Source organism: Eucalyptus grandis, chromosome 10 (assembly GCF_016545825.1).
Source record: "Eucalyptus grandis isolate ANBG69807.140 chromosome 10, ASM1654582v1, whole genome shotgun sequence".
Taxonomy (NCBI): Eukaryota; Viridiplantae; Streptophyta; class Magnoliopsida; order Myrtales; family Myrtaceae; genus Eucalyptus; species Eucalyptus grandis.
In genome coordinates, this window is record NC_052621.1 from 28,841,591 (window position 1) to 28,861,709 (window position 20,119).

General features: G+C 39.9%; 1 protein-coding gene across 3 annotated transcripts; it reads right to left on the reverse strand.

Moving 5' to 3' along the window:
- Positions 1-3,870: 3,870 nt before the first annotated feature.
- Positions 3,871-6,640, reverse strand: LOC104423908. 3 transcript variants are annotated; one of them, XM_018864061.2, is made up of 2 exons: positions 6,412-6,640; positions 3,871-5,476 (listed from the first exon to the last, which is right to left on the reverse strand). In XM_018864061.2, the coding sequence occupies exon 2, from the start codon at positions 5,459-5,461 to the stop codon at positions 4,379-4,381; it is 1,083 nt and encodes a 360-aa protein (XP_018719606.2). In that variant the 5' UTR covers positions 5,462-5,476; positions 6,412-6,640; the 3' UTR covers positions 3,871-4,378. The 3 variants fall into 3 exon arrangements, with proteins under 3 accessions (XP_018719606.2, XP_018719605.2, XP_018719604.2); XM_018864060.2 differs by having other exon boundaries at positions 3,871-5,479; XM_018864059.2 differs by lacking the exon at positions 6,412-6,640 and having other exon boundaries at positions 3,871-5,485.
- Between the last annotated feature and the right edge of the window lie 13,479 nt (positions 6,641-20,119).

Genomic DNA, 20,119 nt, shown 5'->3' on the forward strand with positions numbered 1-20,119 from the left:
TGTGATAATAAGCTAAAGCTAAGTCAATGGGTTGTGGTACGGAGTCAGCCTAGGCATCTTTGCCTCATGTGTCATATCCCTCCTGTCTTGTGCATGGAGATATTGTAATGATGATCAGGAATAGTAGGATATTCTTCTTGTGTCATTTTGCATTGGACTGAGCTCGCGTCATTTGATTGGGAACGGAGTGTGTGTAGGTCACCTTGAAGTTGATCAAACCCAGAAGCAAAAATGATGATGGCGGTGTGTGTCCAATCGGGAATACAAAAGAAAAAAAAAAAAAAAACAAAGTTAGGCTCTTTAGTAAAATTTATTTTTGTTATCCGGAATACTATTTCTGCTCTTTTGTTCCTATGAACGAAAAAATAATAAAAACCTATTTGATAAAACTTTTATTTTGAGAATAAAATATTTTTTTTTATTCTCGAAATAAGTTTGTAACAGAAACAAGAGATAGAAAAAAAGTAGTTTCTTATTTCCGAAAATAATTTCTAGAATCTATTTTTTTTCTTTCGCCTCTCTTCTTCTCTTTTCTTCTTCTTCGTCTTCTTCTTCCTTTTGGCTGGTCATCGGCCTTGGCCATGGCCGGCATCGGCGACCAGCCAGACGAGGGCCGGCGATCTCGTTGGAGCATCACCGGCCCCCGGAGATCTTGAGCCATGGCGAGCCTCGACCTCGCCTGTGCAACCTCTAGCGAGCTCACCGAATCTCACCCAGCCGATCACCAGCCAAAAAGAAAAAGAAAAAAGGAAAAAAAGAAAAGAAAATATAATAGAAGAATTAAAAAATTAAAAGAAATAAAAAAAAATCTAAAAATCCTACCAAACATATTTCTATCTCAAGAATAGAAATTTTGGGAAATTACCAAACGCGTTCTTTTACTCCGAAATTATTCTCAAGAACAGAATTAAAAAAAATCATTTCTTATCAAAAATTATTTCCCGAAGCAAAATTGTTACCAAGCACATTCTTAGTATAATAAAATTGATAGGTAAACTAGGCAGCCTCTAGCCTTAATGAGGAACGGGGATATTTAAAAGGTTGAAATGCTAAGGACTATCAATCACCGGAGCTGGTAGTGATTTGAGCTATCCAAATCAATGTTTCTTGCTTTGATTAATGAAAATTGGCCTCAGCGTAGTTTTCACCCCCAATGAGGATCTTGAACTTTAAAGTGGTTTTCGCACAATGATTAACTCAAGTTTATCCTTAGAGATCACATTTGGCATAAACCTCCACTCGCACACCTTGGGCTATCCAAGATACTCCTCAGACCCCAGCGGTTCCACCTAATCTGGCATATTCCAGTCTCCGGACACCCTTTAAAAACTCAAATCTATTGGCACAATTTTAAGCTTACCATCCCCTTCTTATCCATCCGCAGCTTAGCAAAACCACACGAAACGATTGCTCAAGTAGGTAGAAGCCTGTCTCAGTGTTTTCATAGCAGAAGAAAGGAGGAAAAAGAACAATCGTTTCGTGTGGTTTTGCTAAGTTGGGGATGGATAAGAAGGGGATGGTAAGCTTAAAATTGTGCCTTGAGCTATTTCGAGCGGGTGGTTGATGTTCTTAATTTGTGTCTACAAGATGTCGTGTGGCTGTTTGTGGTGATGCAATTCTTTGTTGTTCGGTCCCTGTAAATGTAAAGAACATCGGATTTACATTTTGGATGATATTCCGCAAAATGTGTTCATGAATATCCATGCGCTATGGCGAAGGAAATAATTCAACGCTATCTTAAACTCTGCCGATGCGCCATTTTTTGAACTGAGCATGATAGGCAGAATAGTAACTTTTGCATGCAGACCGTGTCTCTTCATCGAAGGTGGTGAAGACTTTCCTGGTATCGGTGCTAATGAATTAGACTAACGACATTGAATTGAAGTTTTGTTGAGGATTTAGATAGTTTGCTGAAGTCGAGCATGAGAATCCCTCATTTATTCTTGCATTTTTGCTTGTAAATTGAGCATAATGTCTGGATTTAATTTCATAGTGATGAACATAGCCTGCCCATGGCATCATGAGAAGACTTATGCAGTACTTCTAGCAATGTTGATGTTTTTACCGTATGTTTTCACCGTGATTTTGAGCTTAAGTTGAAAGGGATCGTATAGCCATTTTGGAGCCAAGTTTAGCCATTTTGGATGAGCTCCCAAAACCTTCTAGTTTAGCATAGGAAAAACAAATCTTCTTTTTGCACAGTTGGACTTAAGTTCCAAATAATCTTTTAATTCTCGACTGGAGCCACTCCCTAACTTTAGGAATGAGAGTAAGGCTCAAGAATTGCTGGCTGCTACACATCTAAGTCGGTGAATATACCTATCAGTATTTTTGGATTGAGAAATTAATTATTCTCTTGTACTTTCCCATGTTAAAGACAAATAGCTCATCAATGATTGAGTGGTTGGATGTTGGCAGAGGTTGGGGGGGGGGCATCAAAGATAAGAATATCCAAGTGAATATGTTTTAAGAAATCCAGGCGGTACTTCGTTTTATCCATAGTTTGAGTTCGACGTCCCCATGCACCATGTCCTCTCGAAAAAGGGCAATTCCAAGTTGGAGAAGCGTGCAATCATGGTGTGATAATAAGCTAAAGCTAAAGCTAAGTCAATGGGCTGGTGGTCCTGAGTCAGCCAAGGCATCTTTGCCTCATGTGTCATATCCAGTCCTGTGCATGGAGATACTCAAATGATAACCAGGAATAGTAGGATATTCTTCTTGTGTCAATTTGCATTGGACTGAGCTCGCGTCATTTGATTGGGACCGGAGTGCTTGTAGATCACTTTGAAGTTGATCAAACCCAGAAGCAAAAATGATTGGCAATGTCGAATCGGAATAAAAAGAAGAAACAAAGTTAGTATAATGAGATTGAAAGGTAAACTAGGCAGACTCAAGCCTTAATGAGGAACAGGGATCTTTAAAAAGTTGAAATGCCGAGGACTATCAATTACTGGATCTAGCAGTGATTTGAGCTATCCAAATCAATGTTACTTGCTTTGATTAATGAGCGGCCTAAGCATAGTTTTGCCCCCATTGAGGATCTTGAACTTTAAAGTGGTTTTCGCACAATGATTAACTCAAGTTTATTCTTAGAGATCACGTTTGGCATAAACCTCCACTCGCACACCTTGAGGTTGTCCAAAGATACTACTCAGACCCCAGCGGTTCTCCCTAATCTGGCATATTCCAATCCCCTTGCTTAAGGACACTCTTTAAAAACTCAAATCTATTGGCACAATTTTAAGCTTACCATCCCCTTCTTATCCATCGGCAACTTAGCAAATCCACACAAAACGATTGCTCAAGTAGGTAGAAGTCTGTCTCAGTGTTTTCGTAGCAGAAGAAAGGACGAAAAGGAACAAAGATTCGGGTAATGATAGTCACATTTGACCATCCCCTTCTTATGCATCCGCAACTTAGCAAAGCCACACGAAACCATTGCTCAAATTGGTAGATGTCTGTCTCAGTGTTTTCATAGGAGAAGAAAGGACGAAAAGGAAGAAAGAACGTGTCTCGGGTAACGATAGTCGCATTTGACTAATCTATGGGAAAATAAAAGGTTCAGAACAGTTCCGTCATAAAGAAGACATCAACATGAACTGTGCCCCCGGGCAGTGCCTCCATTCACTTTCACTTCTCAGAAGTGACAATTTTATTTTGTCCTCTCTTTGATTTTTCTTTTTTCTTTTTTGCTTGCAACTTGCACTAAATATGTGTCGACCATTTGAATAAGTGTTTAACAGTCAACCCACGCTGCACATGGACTGAACCAATAACAGGCTGTCATCCAACCATAAGGCTCATGTCAAATCAAACTAAATACAACATGTACAGGGACACCGGATGAAGAAACAAGAAGAGAAATGGAGATGAGGCACACCCTACTCTGCAATAAGAATGTAAAGAATTAATCTGCATCCGCTCGATGGAGGTCCTCTGATGATACATGAATAGATTTAGATTAGATTAACACAACAAAATTCCCAGCAAAGAAAATGGTGGGAAAAATGAACTTCCCTATATTATAGACCGGAGAGATCGAGCAATCCCCACAAGAGGTGGGTATGCAATCTCACAAGGGTCAGGACAAACTAACTCCTCCAACAACAGTATCGAAAACCCCAAAGCACGATGTGCCCCAAATCCGGCACTCAAAGAACTCGAGTCCCAAAATAACTAGAATGACTCCATCCACAAGGTTTCAAGAACATGCAAGTTCTTCAAATGCCTCGCTAGAGAATGACGCATAAGGTTTAGTAGGTGCATGAGATGCTGGAATTAAATCTCCAAGATCGTAATTGACAGTCTTCCCAGGGAGCTGTTTTCTCGTGGCCAAAGCATCTTCTCCTTCCAAACATGCCAATAAAAGCCACCTTACTCAGCCACTCTCTCTCTTGCAGTTCCCTGGCAGCAAATATTTGTACTCCTCTGCATTATTTAACAAATAGGCAGGAAGATGAACAGCTGAGTAAGAATGAGGGATGTTCCCCAACTTCGCGATTATCTCTCTAAACGTGTGTTCTTCAGGAAACATGTCAAATAAATCAGCCCCTTTGCAGATGATATCCTGAATCCTTGTTGGGTCTAAATAATGAGCAAATCGGACCCGGTCACTGTGGCCATAAGCTTTCATCTTGAATATGAACTCACTTATGCGGCGAAAGCAGAAGCTACAATGCCAACCTGAATCGGCCAACAAGTCATCACTCTGTCTAAAATGCGCATATCTCGTACTACGAGATTGATACCTGTGGACCGATGCTCTCCAGCTTTTGTTATCATAAAAGAACTCAAAAGAGTACAAATAATTCTTCAGCTGCAAATGAAGTTTAGGTGGGATGTCATCACACCACCTGAGAAGATTGATCGTGTGTGCACTAGGTATCTCGTCCAAGTCTGACATAATCAACAAGTCATCATCCTCAATGCCAACACGCCTCAGAAGCTGCTCTAGAGCGACTCTCTGATAAGCGGTCTCAACAAATGGATTCTCTCCTTTCTTAAACCTTCCTCCAATCATACCATAAGTCAGCCGAGGCTCAACGAACTTGAACTTGTCTCGATTTTCCTTAAAAATCAGCCTCTTGAGTCTTCCAGTAAATGTTGAGTTTGACTCGAGGAGTACAAACTGTGTCACGTAAGGATACAATTCCTTCCACCGAATTGTCAGCATTTCAACCTCATTGTTGAACAGAATCGCATCATAGACCCGCCTCGGGAATTCACGGATTCCCCATCCATGAAGTTTGCAAAGAGTTTCCATCGACACGTTCTCATGATAATAATGCGGAATTACATTAAAAGGCTTTGGAGGGGGTTGCCATAGGGGTCTAAAGAAATATCTAATCTTCTGTCCATGCAAGTACAGGCCGAAAATTCCTACTGGGATGACAACAAACAGCAATAGGAGTTTCTTCATATCTATCTGTCGAAGAACACGGGGAAGTCTCGACATACCCATAGCTGCACGAGTTGCCTGCTGCATATTAGAAGACAAAACTTTCTAAGATATCAAGTCAAAATGCAGGGGCAGAAATACAAACTGAGACACCAATCTTCCAGTCGAAAGAGAAATCGCGATCCAAGGCGTCTAATCCGAATATCCAAGTATCAAAGGCTAACGACATGAGCATCAAATTTTTGAAAATCAAGAAAAACCGTGAATGGTTCAGTAGACCTCGAAGACATCGAAACATTCTGAAAGTTGGCTATTCAGGAGATAATCATGGGATTCAAAGAGCAACTTCTCTAATATTTAAATTGATCACGCCATGAATAATCCATAATAATAAAAAAAAGGCAATGAAGCAGCAGGATTCCAGAACCCCAAAAAAAAAAAAATTTACAATCTAGATTTTAAACAGAAGATTATGCCCGATTTTAAGGGCCAAAAGAAAGAGAAAATGGATTATCTTCCCCAACATTGTCACCTGACGCCAGAAGGGCAAAATCTCACCTTTCTTTCTGCTTGAAAAGGGGAATTCATTGTCTCCCCCAGCACGAAGCAAGAAAACATACGCAAAGGCGAAACGACATTAATCGACAATACTATTTCTAGGGCTCAATAAATTTCATCTTTTTGACAGAAAAACAAAACTGGTAAGTTATACACAAGAACAACATATGGCACAGTCCCATAATTCTCCATACTTGCAAAGATAAAAAAAAAAAAAGAGAGAAAGAAATGGGACTTTCCATCACCCCGAACTCAGAAAAACAACAACGAAGAGGTAGGAAAGATTTTCCCTGAAATTTCGAGAGAATCAATCCCGATGATGGAAATAATAACAACCCACTTCTTTCTTCTTCTTCTACTTTTTCTTCTTCTTTCCCAAGGACGTGGAAAAAGAGAAAGAGAAAGAAAAAGGGGGAGAGAGAGAGAGAGAGAGAGAGAAAAAGAAGAAGCATTACCTGGCCACAAACGTCTTTGCAGATATCGTCAGTCTACGACGCGATGCGGGACAAGGCGACGGTTTGTCGGAGGGGGTTGTTGCCTTCTCTCTCTCTCTCGCTCTCGCTCTGTCTTTCTGTATTCTGTCTGCCGGGGGTTGGGATTTAGGGGAAAGAGAGAGAAGAGAGAGCGCCAATTATAGCCGTTTGGTGGTTTCCCTTCCCTCTTCTGAATCCTTCACAGTGACGCTCGGACGTACATATAGAGGAGGGAGAGCGTAAAAAAAAAACATCCAAAAAAAAAAAAAAAGTCCATTTTTCCCCCGTTTTTTTATTTTATTTTATTTTTATTTTATTTTATTTTTTTTGTGTACCGAAAGGAAAATGAGGAGTGATTTCCTTTACCAAAAAAAAAAAAAAAATGAGGAGTGATTTCCAATGATACCGGCCACTAGATTCAATTCACGTCCTCAAAAGACAAAAAGCAAGTTGATTCGACGAGTGCAGTCGTCAAATGAACTCGGACTTGGTCGCTAATCTGGCCGTTCGATCTAATTTTCACTTAAAGCTCCACACGTTTATTTGTTTTATATAATTCGAATCTTTTTTCATTCATTTGACCGAGCACGTCGATATCTAAAATTATCTCCATTTTTATTGGTGCTTTTTTGCATATTTTTGTCGCAGAAATAAGTGGTTCGTGTCGAATTTGCTCGATATTATTATTTTGTTCTTTGCAGTTGACTTTTGGTCAATGTCGAAATGCATTTATTGCTTTTAGATATAGATGCAACATATTTTTCTTAAGCTTTGATTTATTTCTTGATTAGACCCTATCCTTTAAAAGCTTCCAAATCAAAAGTATGACACTGCTTGCAAAAAAAAAAGGAGAAGAAGAAGAAGAAACATAATCCATAGCATAGCAATAACGATGTCACAAAAATGGAAAGCAAAATACATTTTCTTTTTTTGTGCTCGGACTCATAAAAATATCTATAGAGGCGAGTTAAATTCAAAATGAAAATGAAATGACGCGTGATGTTAAATGATTGATAATTCCTTTTTGTCGAGAAGTGAAATGTTCAAACACAGTCATTGTCCACTATATAATCAAAACAAGACAAATGTGAATTTTAATGCTTTTGTGTTAAGAAAAATGAGTTTTTAATATATCACAATTGAGTTATTTTCAGTTACATAATAATACAAATTTTATATGATTAAACAACAATTGTTTTTAGTTATATGGCACAAGAGCCAATGGCTTTTACCTAAAACGCTTCTTCTTCTTTTTTTTGACTGTGGGTTGATTGAATTAGGGGGACCATTTTATCGGCACTTGAAAATTTGACTCTCGACGGGCCCGACGTCATCATCCGAAGAAGCTTGCTCGCATGGGATTCACATGATCATACGGCTCTAAATCATTGGATCATGTGAGCCGGGATGTGCGCGAAGATATATGTCGGGACCTTTACTTCATCATCCGTCCAACACGCGGAAAGCTCCTAAGGTTTGGGCGGGGAACCGATCCGACGGTCATCTGCACGAAGTAGTTTTAATAATTGCTCATGAACTATGGTATTTTTTTATTAGACTTCTTTTCAGAAGGCTCATCAATTTGGTGGAGTTGGACCGAGACAACAATAATAGGGCCGGCCTCGTAATAAAGTAGGATTTCCGCTTATTTTTGGGGCAAATGGGGGATTCGGAATTATTTTCTCCAAGAAAAAAAAAAGATGGTAAAATAAATGGTGAAGGATTTTCAAATATATATATATAAAAGAGATCTTTTTTATAGCATCGCTCATATTCTAACTCGACGGAACTATCCAACATTCGTCACCTATTAATTATTGCGATATGCACAAATCAAGACAACGTCACTTGAAATGATGATCATTAGAGAAAATATGAATTTCATACTCTGTAATTAGTCATCACAAACCGTTTATAAATAAAGAGAAGAAAGGTTCAACACTTATAATGTCAAAGTGATATATAATAAACGATATCATCTGATATTTCTTATGTAGGGATAGGAAACAAAGTGGAAACTAGGAAAAAATTCATTAGGCTTGAGACTTCTCGCAGCTCATTAATGATCCCTAACGTTTTTCGCCTTCATTGTCCCGAAACTCGGCCGGCATTGCCAAACTAACACGGCTGGCGAAGAAAAATTCATAAGGCATCGCCCGACAACGAACGTCACCAATGCTGTTTCGAGGAAAGTAAGAGAGATTCATAAGAGCTGGGACTTTGCCCCGTGCTGAGCCCAGGACCTGGTTTTGTGCCACGTGTCTCCTCGGACGGTTGCCCAAAAAAAGAAAAATTAAAACATCATTAACGAAAAAGCCGTTTCTTCGGTTTCGCCGCCTCCCGCGGCCGACCTCCCAGCTCCACAAGCTACGTAGAAAAGAAGAGTTTCTTTTTTGGCTCTTTCTATAAATCATCAAATAAAATAAAAATTAGAATTTGTTTTATAAAGTCGTGAACTTTGCGATGTCGCCCTTTCGGGCTCCTCCCTCTTTTTCGTGGCGTGCAAAAAGGGGCAAAAGAAATGAAAAATTAAATTAAAAGTGGGGAAAAAGAAAAGCTCCCCCGCAAAAAAGGGTGCGTTTGTTTGTGTTTGTTTTAAAATCGTTGTTCTGGGAGAATGAAATAAAAAAAGTGTTTGTTCCTAAACAATTTTTGACAAAAAACGCGTTTGGTAAATTTGTTTTAATAAAAATAAAACAGAAACACGTTTGGTAAATTTGTATAATTTTTATTTCTTTTATTTTTTAATATTTGTATTCTATTTTTTTTTTTTTTCTTATTTTTCCTTTTTTTCTTTTTTTCTTCTTTTGGCCGGCGGCCTCGCCCACCACGGCAAGGCTCGACCTCGCCCTCGGCGAGGCTCGGCCTTGCCAAATTTGGGCGAGATCTAGCTTGCCCAGCCGTGCGCGAGGTCGGCCTCGCCGAGCCACCGCCAGTCGGCGTCACCGGCGGTGGCCGAGCCTCGTGGCCCGGGCGAGCTCGGCCTCGCCGGATCTGGGCGAGATCGAGCTCGCCCGGCCGGCGCGAGGTCGGCCTCGCCTTGGCAGGGTGAGCTCGGCCTCGTCGGATCCGGGCGAGGCGGCCCGGCCCTCGTCGGCCGGTCGCCGGCCATGGCCGAGGCCGGGCGACCGGCGAAAAAAAAAAAGAAAGAAAATAAGAAGAAGAAATACAAAAGTGTTTCTAAGATTTGTTTCGTAAATAAGAAACACAAAATTTGTGTTTCTTATTTGTGTTTTTTTTTTGTTCCTGGGAACAAAAGAACAAAAATACAGAAAAATTGTTTTAAAACAAAAAAAAGAAACATAAACAAACAGACCCAAAGTCGCTTTTTCGAGTTTGGCATTATTAAACAAAAACATCCTATTGGTCGCGTAGTTATATACAAAGTCATGGAGCGTTGTTATTTTCTTAATTAAAGGAAAAAGGGACAACTTTACGTTGATTATTAAATGGTCTCGAAGTTATCATTCCCATTCGCACTCTCGTTGATCAAGTCATGGCCGCGGCGGTCAACGGCGGTCGAAAGGGCAGCGATGCAAGCTTGGAGACCGTTGATTATTAAATGATATCGGGAGTTATTGTCTCCCTTTGCATTCATTCGCATTCGCAGTCGTGACCAGGTCGATGGTGGTCCAAAGGATAGCGATGTGGACCCGAAGACCCGTTCCACTTCAACTCATAAATTTAAATTGACAAGTCAATGAACAAAGTGTATCTTCGCGATTAAGAAGTGCTGAAAACACGGAGGGTAATTATTCCTCCTTTATTCCCACCAAGGCGCTGTGCCACTGTCCACGGACATGCCTTCCCATTTTTACACGTATTTTAATATTTCACCATAATTAATTGACGATTCATTAATTAATTTTCACTTGTAAAGTGAGAGATAGCTTCGACAGCTAAGCCCACATGCGGAGGGGGCGACTATTCAAATTTGGAGTTTGTTTATGGGGTAGCCATTAACGTCAACCCTTGCATGGACCACGCACAAGGAGCCCAGAAATTCATTTCGTATCTTATCTAGTAAACACGAATATTATTATTATTATTTTTCATTCATTTTAGAATGCATCCGATTCACTGATGACGCGATGGTTTTGGGGATCTAAGCCACTCGACATGCATATCCAATTTATTTTATTTATTTTTATATTTTACACATTTATTGTCACATGCATCAACAAGCTCGCAAAAAGAAAAAAAAAAGAAATATGCCAACAAGTCATGTTAGCAAACAATGCAAAAAGTTTCATCTTGGTGCCACTTAAGATGACGTGATTTAATCTTTAGATACTTAAATAGATGATGTAATTTTATTTTTTTTGTGCATCGAATATTAAAATCGTCTTGTTTTTTTTCTTTACCTGAGTTAGCGCAATTTGCGACCCCGATGCCCACACACCACTGACCAATCCTTCCTTCCTTCAAGCCGGGTCCATTTTGATGAGAAAATGGTGTCCGACAGGCAATAAAACAAAATAAAAATAAAAATGGCAAGGTTTCTCGATATAGGAAACTGCCCTCCGTTGTCTGACGTACTTTTTTTATTTTTATTTTTAAAATTGATATTATTTATTTTTTTGTGTTTTGTTTTTTTTTTTGTTTTTTTGTTTCACGAGGTGGAGGAAGCCACACGCATGAGTAATTTCAGCATTGGCCCGAATCCGGTACCAAGTTGTTGGGCGAATCGTACCATCCCCCCTTCCTCCTTCGAAGATTCCCAGATGAACCCCTTTGTTCTTCAGATAACGCCTAAATTCTTGAACAGTCAGACATATAACTCAACAAGTACACCATATGAATGAAATCTCTATTGCTTTCTCTGTCACTTTGTAATGATCGTAATGAAGAACAGGACGTTGATTTCTCTATCTCGCCCGACATAACAAGGCAGGGGATGCTGAAGCGGCGAGGTAAAGAGAGAGAGAACGAAGAACCTGAAGAGAGGGAGAACTCGTCACCACATGCTCCTTCCTTTTTCTCTCTCTGATCTTTTAGTGGGAACCAGTCGGCTACGTCATGGATATTTTAGATTGGACGTGTCAAAGCGTTTGAAAAATTGATTTATGACTAGAAATTAATTTCTCAATTTTTATTTCGAAATCGGTAAGTTAAAAATTTTAAACCGATTTATTTTTCTAATCAATTTCTAATGAAATCTGTCCGAAATGAAAAATCAAATTGCGTTATCAAATAAATTTTTGTTTCAAACATATTTCGGGAACAGAGAAATAAAGAAATAGAGAAGTAGAAATTTTATCATGCACAGCTTAAAAGTCCGACTTTGCAGGACCAAGACTTTTTTTTGATATATTTTTTTTATTTTGTGGAAACGAAGTTTTCCAAGTGGGGGGATCGTTGGGTGCGGGCCTACGGCAGTCTGTTTGTCGTCCACATCGCTCTTTGGCACGACTCGGAGACATTCGTAGCAACTCCCAGAAAGATCTTGTGGTGGGGCGAAATCGAGAAGTGGTCTTTTTTTCTTTTTTGTCCATCGCGAAAATTTAAAAAGCATATTCTCTTGTGCGCCAATGCATAATGCCACGTAAATTTTGTAAATTTGTTCTCCTCTTTTTCTTTTTCTTTCTTTTTTCCTTTCTAATTAGTCAATTGAATTTTTCCTCTTTTCTAAAAAGATCTTCAATTCACAAATTACAATATCCATGGGCACACGCATTAACTCCAAAACTTTCCTTAAAGGCTTGCAAGTTTTGACTTTTCAACTTTCAAGATCAAGTGCTTGAATTGTTTGGAATTTTCCTCGGTTTAAGAGACAACGATAGAGATTAAAGTGGGTTTTTCTATTTGTCAGGATATAATATGAAATTCTAAAAATCTAAAGATATTTAACACTAAGTGATAGTGCTATCTTGAGTCATAATCATAAGGACTAGGACGGAAGTTAAAAGCACAACAACTATCTTAGTCAATGATTAATATGACAAGCAATCATTTGCATTTTTCCTCTTTCGTTTTTTAACACCGTGTTCATGACCTATGTGTAGAGTAAGCAATTCTAGTGTTGGTCTAGGTTCCAATAGTAACTTGGCACTTATTCATGCGAATCAGCTTCCAAAACTTTGGAATATGAAACCTAACGTAGAACTTATCCTGCTACAAGTACCGATGGTCATTTTTAAGGTCTACCCATGTTTCATTATATCATGAATTGAACAGTTACAAATTACAATGAATCATTGAATTTGATGACCACCATTTGTTACAATAATTTACCCACCACGGCTCATATTTAAACACATTAAGAATATGAAATATTAATAAAGTAAATATTCTAGTCATGGATATTCCAATTATTAGTATCCGAAACCTTACCCCACATAATTTAGAGGCCCCCAAGTCGAGGGCGGGTCCTGGCAAGCGAGGACTGGGTCGGACAGTTGATGATGAGGTCGTACTAGAAAGGGTAGGGGGTGGATGCGGTGGAGAAGAAATGGGCCGGCGCGGAGGGAAATGAAGACGACGGGAACGACGAGAGAGCGACGACGGCGGGAGACACGAAGGGGCGGAGGAAGAGGAGGGATTTGGGGGGAAGGGAGAGCGATTTCGCCATCGCCATGGCTGAGCAGTGAGAGCAAAGCAGGAGGTCCACTCAAATGCATAATGCCTCGCAAATTTTGTAAATTTGTTCTCCTCTTTTTCTTTTACTTTCTAATTAGCATTCTCGACTAAATTTATTTTCTCTTCTAATTCAATTTACAAATTACAGTATCCATCAGCACGCGCGTAATTCCAAAACTTCGGCCAAATGCTCGCCAGTTTTGATTTTCCAAATTTCGGGAGGAAGCACGTGAATCGTTTGGAACATAATATGAAATTCTAAAAATTTGAAGATATTTGATATCGAGTGACGGTGCTACCTCGAGTTATAATCATAAGGACGGGAGTTAAAAGCACAACGGCTCTCTTAGCCAATGATAAATACAACAAAACAATTATTTGCTTTTTTCTTTTCACATCGTGTTCATGACCTACGTGTAGGGATAAGCAATTCTACTATCGGTCTAGGTTCTACTTGAAACTTCAAACTTATTTGTGAGAATTGGTTCCCAAAATTTTGGAATTTGGAACTTACAAGCATACTTTAAAACATAGAACCTAGCCTACCACCAATATTAGGGTCAACTCTTGGGTTTATTCATGTTCCACTTATATTATGAATTTAATGATTACAATGATCATTGCATTTAATAACCACTGTTTGTTGCCATGAAACATTAACAAATTAAAAATCTTGGTCATGCATATCATTAGAAATGAAAGCTCAAATTAGTTGTTTCAAACTACACAGCCATCATCAAATGCCATGAAATATCATTGAATTGTGTGAAGATATATAATAAGAAAAATACAAAGACTTGCTTCGGGTTCTAAGTTTCAAGTACCCGAAACCTAAAAATTGTCCACTAGAACCAATTTTCAATTATTGGTACTTGAAACCCACTCTACATACTTTATAATCTCTCCGGTTTTCGATTCCATCACGGAATCATGCTTATCCTTATCCTCATCTATGTGTATTTAAATACCTTTTTTTGGGTCGAAATTTATAAATGCCTTTGTTTACTTTGTTTTTTATGGTTTAGTAATATGGATGGAGAAAGTACACGTGCCTTCAGTCAAGTTATATCACAATGGATATCGAGAGTACCATATGAAGAGAATAACAGAATCTCCCATTTTTATAGTGATTTGTAGCTGTGCAAAGCATGATATCTTTTAACTAGGGGTGCAAGGGTGACACGTCAATTGAAAAATATCACGCAAAGCACATGTCAACATACTAGGAACTCTTGCATATTCCACTCTCTCACCTTAGGCACGAGAGGTTATTATATCTGCTTACCCCACGATAGCCACTTCCTAAAAAGTGAGAGTGAGTCTACCTTTCCCCAAAGGATTCCCTCGCTCATAGGTATAAAATTTTTCTTTCCCACTTAGGAGAGAATACTCTCGAAAGACGTGACCTTGTAAGAACTATTGAGAATATCGCGTGAAGAGAATAATTGAATTTCCCATTTTCATGGTGATTCATAGCATCGCTTTCTGCAAAAATGAAAGCACCTTTTGTTTCCATGTGAGGGGAAAATGGATGAAATCGAATATATTCCCTCATACTTGGTCTACATTTTACTCAAAGTGAAAAAGGCCAAAAAAGGAAGAAAACTCAAAATGAACATATTACTTAGGCCAGAAATTGTCAAAGTGAACTCCAATCGCCCTATGTGACATGACAAATGTTGACACTAACATTTTTAAATAACTTTTATTTTTTCTTTTCCTTTTTTATTTTTGCTCATGGTCAGTGACGACTGGCCTTGCTTGGGTGAGGATGAGGGTGAGCATTGACAAGGGACACTTGGGGAGGCCAATCCTCACATAGGCTAGGGTGGCCTTGTCGACACTCGCCCTCATCCAAGCAAGGCCTGATGAAGCCCACCCTCCCTCATAGTGACGAGGCCAACCCTTGCTGACCATTGCCTTTGTTGGCCACCGGCAAAAAGAGAAGGGAAAGAAACAGAGAAAAGTAAAAAAAGAAAATAATTAAAAAAATCACGAAAAAAAGTTTGCGTCAGCATTATCCATATCACGTAAGATCTCCGATATCCAGTTAGCAATTTCCAACTTGAATTGATTAAATAGTGTTGGAATTCAAGTCGACGGAAGACGATTTACCTGATTCCAATGCGCAAACAACAAATAGCCCCAGAACGAACGTTGAATTGCCGATGAAATCACGAACAACACTTCCTCACGTTAGTCTGAATGCAATCACAAGGAAAGCACCCGATTTCCACGGCGTAAATGCCGATTGTTCTTGCAAAACTGAAATGGAATGCCGCCTTCTTTTTCGATGGAGAGGGAGAGAAATTTTGGTGCGTATGTTTGCCAACCAATCCAACGGTTGTGTTTGGGAGGCTTTTATACGTCTCCCTTCATACCCCTCCATTAGTGTCTTTCCATTGTAACGCATCAAAACGAAACGGTGTGTTCCAATCGCACCCCATCATGGACGTACCAGCTAAAGTACTACATCTCCCACTCGGACATGATGGGCTTGATAGCGCTCTATCAAGAATATAAGGCATTCAACATTCATCAACTTTACAAAATAATTCATACTAGCAAATAAGCCATGCGACCAGTGAGTACACCTGTACTTGGGAGCTCAAATTATGCACCTGTTAGGGATAACATAATGGCTACAACCCTACAAGAAATAAACAATCGATGTTTCACAGTGCCCCAAACATATTTTGTTACATTAGTTCAAGTATACATATCCCTTAAAGGTTATACTTAGGGGTGAGCAGCGGTTTAGGGTCGACCCTAGACCGACTCGACTGCCCAACCTCGCCGGCCCCGGTCCAGCTTCCAAAGGGGACCGGGTCGGCCCTGGTCTTGAAATTCCCAGGACCAACACCGTACGGGTTGGTCCTCGGTCCTAAGAGTTTTGGGTCGGTCCAACCCTGGACCAACCTTGTATATTATATTATATTATTTATAATTCTTTTATATATTCAAACCTAAGTAAAATGTCTATTATATTATATTATATTGAGATATTCTATCAATAGCACTAATAGTAATTTTAATTTAAAATTTTTGTTAAGTATTAATTATGTGTCGTTTGTTTTGTTTTCAAGTGTTTAGAAATTCAAGTGAATTAACAAGATGTGAAGTTATACAGTCATGATTTATATTAAGTATTTTGAACTTTTTATGATTTAATTGTTTTTTACTAATGAATTTCAGCTGCACTTTGCTTTTCAATTTGTGTCAAATGGTAGAAGTTTTTGAAGAGTAAAGTAGTACTGCAGTTGCTACGGTGATTTGCTAGTCAAGTGGATCTGTCTTCAAACCAGCACTTCCAATGGAAAGTTCTTCCTTTCGGTCTAAAGGTAGCACCATCCCTTTTCCAAAAGGCCATGTGCCGCATCTTCCAACCAATTCTAGCAAGTGCAGCCGTATACATTGACGATATTCTGCTCTACAGTCCTGATGAACAGTCACACTGCCAACTCCTTGAGCAGTTTGCAGAAATCGTAAGAAAACATGGCATTATGCTTTCACAAAGAAAGATGAATATTGCCCAGACGGAAATTGAATTTCTTGGTATGCACCTTAACAAAGGAACATACTACCCGGGTCACATATCGCCCAAGAATTACTGAAGTTTCCTCAGATAACTTCACAACAAAGCAAGTCCAGCAATTCCTTGGGATAATTAACTATCTCGGGGTGTTTGTCCCAAATATCGCAAAGCTTCGATTCCTTTGCAATCCATGCTAAAGAAAAATTCCCCACCTGGGGAAAAGCTCGACTAAAGCGATTCTTGAACTCAAAAGATTATGCAGAATCTCCCACCATTACAAATACCATCAACAGGAAAGAGAATTCTCCAAACTGACGCCAGTGATGAATACTGGGCGGCTGTTCTCTTTGAAGAAATTGATGGTAAGAGACTCCTATGTGCCCATAAAAGTGGGAAGTTTTCTCAAGCTGAAATGCATTACCACTCCACTTTCAAAGAGATCCTAGCAGTCAAAAATGGGATCAAAAAATTTGAATTTCATCTCATCGGCCACCACTTCCTGGTGGAATTAGACATGGCATCTTTCCCTCAGATGACCAAGTTTAAACAAAAACAGATTCCAAATTCCCAACTGCTTAGATGGGCTGAATGGTTTTCAAAATACTCCTTTGAAACAAAGCATATTCCTGGAAAGAAAAATGTACTTGCTGACTTCTTATCAAGGCCAAAGGCACCAGCCGAGATCAACATGTACATTAAACGGCCTGCTTTCCATATGCTCAACCATGGAGTAAAATACAAGATTGAGAACATCAAAGATTCGCAGAGCTGGAAATATCCCCAGGAGATTATTCAGCGATCCAGAACAACAGTCTTGCTGAGAACCTGGAAAACCTCATGTGGCGATGCCATACAGACCTATTCAGATTCAATGGAGGTTCGATTCTTTATCCTTTCGGGTTAAATATTAATTATCCATTCATTCATCCTCTTATCCGGAAGGAAGATGATTTCCACGAACAGCTCAAAATGTTATTATGGTACTTAACCAATAAGTATCTCGATAGCCTTTGAAATCCCAACTGGAGATTCGTTGCTAACCTCACAAGGATATTCTGCGCTCGGAAGAAACGTTGAAAAGGAATGTGATAGAAACCTTTTAGAATTTCTAAATTGGTTCTACCATCCTACATGTTGGAAACAAGACTTAGAAAGAGAACTGAGAACGACTACGCCAAACTCCGAAGTCCACACCATCCTGTTTTTTCGACGTCCTTGGAATTTCTGCAGAAATAATGGCAGTATTCTCGATGCACCACTAGAAATAGGAACCACATCCTATAAACCTAATTTGAACAATCGAGAAGCTTGGATTTACAGATCTTATCCTAGATCCGTTCGACTCGCGAAAATGAATATCGAGAACTCCAACGAATCCTGTGCCAGGAAAACAAGACCATTCCCGAAGAAATATGGAATAATGCACCCACCACATGGGATCATTATGACCTAACACTAGAAGCTAAGGAAGCACTCGAAGAATACAGACAAGCCTCATCGTCCCAAGAGCCTGAAATGACAAGCGAAGATGACATCGTCCAGTCCACTCAGGACCCCTATGCACGCTTTGGAGGACCTCTGTCCCAGGATCCCTATGAACAATTCCAAAGCATGGACACATCTTTCTATGCAGATCCATCCAACTGGCCCCAGCCGAGAATTCCTAACCTTTAGGAAGATGAAAATACAAACTGGGCTGAAGAAGAAGCATCACATTGGGCTCATGAACAAGCATCCTCATCACGAAGATTGAACCAGATCCTCTCACCAAGACCTTGAAGCCCTTGAACAGAAGTATGAAGCACATCTCCTAGGAGGCAGCTCGGATGACTCAGTGTGTAGCTACAATGCTCGTGATGGACGAGACCGTTAAGTCCGTACATTTTCACTGTAGCAAACCACTGTTCACTTTTACTGTAGCACTAGGCTAGGGAATGTACTGTTCACAGTACGGTTTCTGTTCATAGTGTGCAAATAATTCCCTTTCGGTGCCCCTGTTGTTCCCGGACCCGTGAGCTAGGTCCCTGTGTGTCTTTGTGACCTCTTATTGCCTATATAAGGCAAGGAGGGTGTAATGTTTTGGGCAGAGTCCCCTGAAGAAAAGTGTGTGCTTTGTAAAAATCTCTCCATGGTTTTCTAAACTCTCTCTTCTTCTCCAGCCTGGTAGGATCCTTCAAGAAATGCAGCTTGGGTAGGTTAGAAACGGTTCCATCCTGGCATCTCTGGGTGTCTCTAGGCTCTGAACTAAAGGACTGAGTGGTTTGCTGCTAAAAGGTTGTCCCTAAGGGCTTGAACGGGGTCGTTCGCCCACTGTGGGATGCATACTTGCAGTAAATTTACTCTTCCTCCCTGGTTCTAAGTCTAGGTCCATTCATGGTATCAGAGCCAAGGTTTCGTTTTTAATGTTACCCATTCCATGCGCTTGACAGGTGAATCCAAAGTCTTTGAGAAGATTTCCTCTCATCATGTCTACGAACCGAAATCCTCGAAGCACCAAAGTGTCTCTTACACCTTCATCTTCATCCTCGCACCTTCCGAGTTCCGCGTTTCTAATGCTTCAAAGATAGATTACCTCTATGAAGTCTCTCTTCCGATGAGACTAAGATTTCAAACCCACTCTCCTCATGAACCCCTACTCCGCCTTTGCAAAGCCAACCTCATCGTTTTCACCTATCCGCTCCATCCGTCAGCTTATTCACCAAACTCCAAAGCAAGTAAAAGAGTACGTCCAGTCCTCAAAATTCGACCAGCATCCTATCCCTGCCACAGAGAAGGAATACTTTGTTACTCTCCAGATCCCTCCAGAATTTCCCAGACAATGGGCTCAACAGGGATACACTCATGTCCATTATGGAGCTGTACGTCTTGCTCTGACTTTTCACGGTCGAAAAGGTTTGCCAGTGGTGGCAAGAGTAGCATTACTAGACACCAGGTTTTTACAATACCAGCATGCTTGCATTGGTACTGTTCAAACTACTTTGAATGCAGGAACAGTCTTTGTCACACTATATCCCAATTTCAACATCGCTCTTTCGGATCCTCGCTTTCTTTTATGAAAGTCCAAGTCCAACTTACTGGAGCCCCTCAAACTGCTGACTCTGTAGCTGCAACACTACATTACCAGATGGTTTATCGAGTGCAGAACCATGCACTCGACCTTAACTTCAACAATGGTAATGAAGACGCCTTGTTCATCTCCATGTAGAATGATCAGGCATCCTGTATCCATGTTCCTAGACAAATTCCAAAGGATACGTTGGCCAAGCTCCTTCTAGAGACTTGGATTACCAACTACGAAAAGCTACATCAGCATAACAAACCTTTCCAGTCTACGGAATCTGAGTTCGTGAGAAAAAAAGATGGAACTGTTTCCATCAAATTTGGCAAGGAAAAAGAAGAAAGTCCTTCTATCTTTCAAACCCTCTTTATGATTGAACCATGTGTCCCTCAGTCTATTTCCGAGCCAGATCCAAAAAAACATGTCAAACATTTTGATGGTAATGGACATCCTGTTCATTACTATAAAGACAATCATGGTCATTGTTTTTGGGATCCTTTTTGCCAAAGGTTCTTCTT